Consider the following 5,882-nt stretch of genomic DNA (forward strand, 5'->3'; position numbering starts at 1 on the left):
CTGAACTGCAGCAGCAGGCTTCACCCACCCAGCTGACACTAGCTCATTCGAGGTCTCAAAGGAGAACCAAATCTCAAGCAATATTCTGAAGTCTCTGCTTCACTTTAAGGTTACAGTTCTAAACAATGAATCAGTTAAAAGTCTATGTCCTCTAGCAGGAACTTCCCCTGCACAAAGGGCACCGGCATGTACTAGGGTTTGCGAGCAGCTGCCCATGGTGACTGAATGCATGTGACACAAGGCATCACCTCTTCACCCCAGAGCTGCGTTAGGTGGCTCCACAGACCCCAGCAAGTACCCTGAGCTGGCTTTGGCTCCAGCCCTTCCATGCTGGAGAACTGTCTGTTACCGCTAATAGCATCAGGCAGATCCTCCCTAGAATCCCTCTGCCCCATGCTTCTCCCAGAAAGCCCCCAATAATGCATCTCACTGTAAAGATATATACATACAGTATGTATAAACTTAAGAGGAAGAAAGGGAAGAGCTTGAAGGGGACCTTATTCTCCAGCTTCCTGGAGCCTCCAGCTTCAAATGGTACAAGGCTTCCCTAATACAACTTTTTCTGTGGCTTCCCTAATACAACTACTTTGATTTTTTCAATACTATTTTCTGACATGAACAGGCTGCATTCTATCACCAAACTTTTATTGGCCTGAACAATGACTGAAGTAAAAAGTTTACTGACTTCCTGATTGAAATTAACAATAAGTGATGTGTCCTCAAAAACAAACAAAAAACTCCACAACCAACCAAGAACACAGTAAGGTAATTTTTCAGACCCCAGTATAAACAGAAGTTCAGAGTTGTGCCTCAGAAAAGAACAGCAAGCTTGTTCACAAGTCAAATGGTGCAGAGTACCAGATGAAAAGAGAAATGAACACCTGAGAGAAATACTTTTGGATCAGTCTCACATGAATGTTACTAACACCTGCATCTTTCTCTCAACCTTGAACATTAATGTCAAGAAAATGGAGATCCACATAGCAGTCTCATCACTCCAGTCCTCATACAATGGAAAAAGTAAAACATTTGAGTCTGCCTTCTACATAAAGGATTCAGACATGATTGTAAGTTCTCCATTACCTGGTCTAACAAATGGCTCTGAAGAATTAGCAGCCAGATTTTAGAAAGAGACTTTTGATTCACTGATTATGCAGACACTTTGACTTTGTATTTGTTTAGGTAGTAGTTAAACTAAGGTCACACATCTGGAAGTCAGAAAATGCCAGTCCTGGGAGTTCCCTTAATTCGACCCTCCTGTGTGCACACATACTATTTTTCCTTCACAAAAGCCTGGCATGCAAGATTAAGTGTTTGCAAACAATGACCAACTATTCAATCTTGTACAACTTACAGCACAATTAAAGAGAGAGCCTCCAGCTCTGGAGCTTCCTAAACTGTACAGTCCCAGAAGTGAAACCCTCTGGGAGAAAGGTGCCCTGTTCTACTCTAAGCATCTATCATTAGCTACTGTTACAAACATAACTCTGGACTAGGTGGACCTTTGGCGATGCAAGTATATCTGTTTTTACATTCAGTGCATTATTTACAGTACTCAGGTGTGCTCTAGGCATAGAGAAAGATTTATGTGAAGAAAGAAGGTTTTGAAATTATAAAAAAATTAGTGTACTAGCAGAACAAAGTCATGTCAAACAGACCATTCTAGGCCGTTATGGACAAAAGGCAACTATGAACAATGTGTACTACAGAGTTTGCCTTTGCTCTAAGTTCAGACCACACAGAATACACTAACTGCATAAGCATAAATCACAACTACTGTTAAGCATGACATAACTAAAAGCTCAGCTGGAGTCACCAGACAGCCCACCTATCAAAATAAAGAACAACAACAATTTGCTGGTCTAGTTTATCAGTTCTTAAAAAAATATCCATATGCTCATTTTCTACTCACATCTGCATCCAGCTGTTTGATTTCTTGTAGGATGTTGGGAAATCTGTATGTCCAGATTAACAAGTGTTGCCTGCAGTGTTTGTACAGGTGGGAGTTATCTTCTAATAAATTCTGTGAGAGTATATTGTAGGACATGACTGTAAAATCAAATTTTGCCTCACTTTCTGTACTGCTTTGGTCAGTTTTTTTATCTTCCAAGATTTTCATTGTCCTACTGTGCTGACAGAAATACTCCCAGTGTCTTTTGATGGTTCCTGTTAAAAGCACACGAAGCAGAAAAAGTTATGTAATACACCGTATGACTTCTTACTGCTCTTATAAATCATTCTACCGACAACTGTTTGTCTTTCAAATTGTTTAAGCAATGCTAAAACCTTATTTGATTAGCAGTGATTTAGACCCTCTGTTTACAATGAACTTTATATAAGCATCAGTTAAAAAGAAAACAAAACCAAACCCCCAAAAACACCACACAAAACCACAATACGCCCCAGATTTCAAACTGCTTTGAAATTGGGAAACTGGCATGTTCTAAGTAGATTGCTGCAGTCAGACTATACCACCCCGATTCCCTGTAAAAAGGCTGTCAAACTGGTAGGCCAAATCCAGTTGGTTGACATAATCTTACGCTACCTTCTGTCACTTCCTCCTCAGTGGAGAGGGGTATGTCAGTCTGGGATACACCTTTCAGAGCAGCATATGGGCATCTTGTTGATCTCTCCGGCCTCTCTATTTCTAACCAAAGGTTTAGGAATGGAGGTTCACCTCTAGACTGTGTACAGTCTGACAAACTCAGACAGAAGCTGCAACAGGGTCCATTACAGGGGTCCCAAAACAGATAATGAACCTGATTTCCTTCAGTAAGGTTGAGAAATTAAATAATTAATAATCCTCAGAATTACCAAGAACTTCTGAAAAGTCTTACTTTGCCTTTCTGCCATTCCTAGTTTCCTACGTATCAGTTTTCGTATAAACTTTACTTTACAAAAGTTTATAAGAATGTATCTGCCCATCATTAAGCATCCAATTATTTTTCAGATATGTGTTTCTCCACTTACAAAATGCCTGAACAAAAATGCCTCTCTGCCTCTTTGTCCCAACTCATCTGGGAGCAAGCTGAGGTCCAGTCACCTGTGCTATCCACCAGCAGCAGACTGCAGCTATAGCTGTTAGTATCTGCCCTACTTGGGTACGAAATTTCATCCCTGTGCTGACATGATTCAGGACTTTATCTTGTATTTGCAATGAATACAGCAAAGCTTTAAGTACTGTTTCTATAGTAGGAAAGAGGCTGTGCTGCTCTTCAGCAGGTATCTTTAATTACTGTCACCTTACAATATGTGAACAAAAGATAACTAGGAAGGACCACAACGCTCACAACACTCTCAGATAAAGGTATGTCAAAATGTACTTGCTAAGGGGGTTAAGAGAGGACTCAGCAATAAATACACAAAGCAAACTCCCTTCCTTCGGCTCCTGAAGATGGACATGATGTTTCTAAGCCTTATGGATAATTGTGTCCAAAAATCCCTCTGGGATGCTGATGGCATCTGTCACGTTTTTCAGTCATAACACAACTTCCAGTGTATTTTGTTAAGGAAGTAATTTATGCAAGAGGGGACCAATTTTGACTGTGCCACTCTCTCTGTTTCACAGCAGACCAAACTGTAAATACCCACAATACTTGGCAGAACACTTGGATGCCATGTAGGAGGTTTTCTCTGTAATAAGCTAACGCAGACACTTTCAAGTTCGATGAAGGTCTGTTACTCAGCTGGGTAGACATCTTTGTACTTCTTATTGTATTTATCTGGACAAGTGCATTTGCTGTTTGCTCTGCCAGTCACGGTCTGACACAAAACTTGCTAACATGCCAGTGGCAGAATACAGTTGTAAAAACAAAACTGCACAATCACACCGGAAGCAAACACCATTAATTCTCAGATATCTAGGTCACAGACAACTCAGCTGGCTTGGAAAGAAGCCAATTCAGGTCCAGCAGGGCTTATGAGCTCAGGTACAGGACAAGGAATGAAGCTGTACAACTGGCAGCCCACCTCATCACTACAGCAAGTTAGCCAAGTCTTTTTGCTTTAAAAGAGTTCCCACCTTAACAGACCTGGTCTGGTGACAGACACTCAAGAGAGTTGTCTGAACCAAGCTCAGGACTCCCCAGCTAGGCAACCCTTCACATAATTGACTGGGTTCTACCACCAAGCACAGTGAACCTAATTCCAGCAGACTGTCTGACAGCACAAAACACAAGTTTACAGACTAAACAGCATTACAAAGCTGTAACACTTTTAAGACAGATGTATTCCTGAGAGGTGCCAAGACAAACAGTAACTCAAAAGATGCAAGCAATATTGCTTATAACTTCTTATATGTGCTTAGTATCAAAAATAAACAAGGAAAATGAGCAAAGAGCATCTTTTACTTTTCTTGCTGCTATGTTTTTCTTCATTCTGTGCTACAGAATGACACAGTGCTTCCTTCTGATTAGAGAGGTTTGTTTCTTCTTCAGGAGCTGAAGTATCATGCTGGCCACTGAGTCTTCTCTTCTTTGTCAGTGGTTCTTCTCCCTCAGATTTCATACTGGGATTAGGTAGGTGAAAGCAAGAACTTTGGGTGAAGTTATCAAGGTGCCAATTAGAGTTCTGAAAGTGCCTCCAAGGTCCAAAAAATGGAGGGAGTCTCCAGTTTGTTGAAAAATCAACTGGAACAGGAAGTGGAAACGAGGCCCAGGGATAGTGTCCAGCCCATCTCACGCAGTTGGAAACTGGGCTGTTTGAGGCAAGTATCTGAGAACCGTTCCAGTGGGCAATCCAGTCTCTGCCCAGCCTCTGCACATGACGGGGCAGCATGGAGTGCCTAGGGAAGAAAGCACAGGTTTCATTCACACATAACTACATCCACCTGTAGAAGACACTAGATGCAAGTCATCCTGGTCACGACTTACACAAGATATTCTTTCTCTACAAGTTAACACATACAAGATATTAAAACCTTTTTAGACACATACAAGATACTGACACCTTTATCTAAACGATATGCAAAGTGGGACTTTACAAAGTGATCTTGTATCTTTTCTCCCCTTCAGATTTACAAATGCCATTTGATTTCCAAACTCTACCCATCTGAATAACTATTTACAATTTATTTTCTGTCTTGTTTAATTCAACTATCAGATTCTTCAAGTGCTTAGTGGAATGACTTTTACAAAAGGTCATTTTTGCATGTTGCATTAACTTTATAATAAGGCTATTTGAAAGGAATGAGAAAACCACTTTCCTTCAAGCAGTCAGAAATTTGTTTAAAAAGTCATTGATCTGGTTCAAATCATAATGCCAACAAGACAGGGAAACAGAGATACTAACTCTCACACCATCTCTGGCATCAGCTTATAGAGTAAATTTGTATTCTTATTTGTTTCCCAGGTGGGAAAACTGCAGCTTAGTGATTAAAGCCATGAAAATAAACGGATTTTTTTCTTTTTTTCCACCCCCCAAAAATAAATAAATAAATAAAAATTCTGAGCCTAAACAAAAATGCAGGAAAGAAGGCTGAGTGTCATCAATCTGTCTCAGCTTCCCATTGTTTAAATAAAGTGTATTTTGAGCTTACAAGCAAAAGACGTCAATGCTCGGTGTGCCTGAAGCTGAACTCGAGCCAGAGCCTCCCAGCTGCCGTTCTGCCTCGCGAATACGCCTAAATACAACGTTCACCAAAACCAGCTTGTCCCGAAACTGCAGTTTCCAGCACGACGCACCAGAAGCGGCTCGACAGACAGAAGCAGAACACACGCCGGGGCGTTATGTCGAACCTCCCCTCTGCCCAGACCTCCCGAAACACCCGTTTTACGGAGAAGCGCCGGGAGAGGCTCCCTTCCTAAAGCGCGGCCCCAGGCGAGGCCGCCCCCCCCTCACCGACACCCGGCGGAGGGAAACCCCGAGCCCGCGCGGTGTTCCGG

The 5,882-nt window shown here is 41.7% G+C and overlaps 1 protein-coding gene across 1 annotated transcript in view; it reads right to left on the reverse strand.

The window, feature by feature from the left end:
• ANGEL2 (angel homolog 2) overlaps nt 1–4,779 on the reverse strand; it is a 12,808-nt gene extending 8,029 nt beyond the window's left edge. Inside the window, exons 1-2 of the mRNA XM_010164015.1 lie at nt 4,350–4,779; nt 1,913–2,166 (exon numbers count right to left, since the gene is read on the reverse strand). Coding sequence (XP_010162317.1) covers nt 1,913–2,166; nt 4,350–4,776 — 681 coding nt within the window. The 5' untranslated portion in view covers nt 4,777–4,779. The remainder of the gene's footprint in view (nt 1–1,912; nt 2,167–4,349) is intronic.
• Between the last annotated feature and the right edge of the window lie 1,103 nt (nt 4,780–5,882).

Source organism: Antrostomus carolinensis, unplaced genomic scaffold (assembly GCF_000700745.2).
Source record: "Antrostomus carolinensis isolate BGI_N321 unplaced genomic scaffold, ASM70074v2 scaffold12253, whole genome shotgun sequence".
NCBI classification, from domain to species: domain Eukaryota; kingdom Metazoa; phylum Chordata; class Aves; order Caprimulgiformes; family Caprimulgidae; genus Antrostomus; species Antrostomus carolinensis.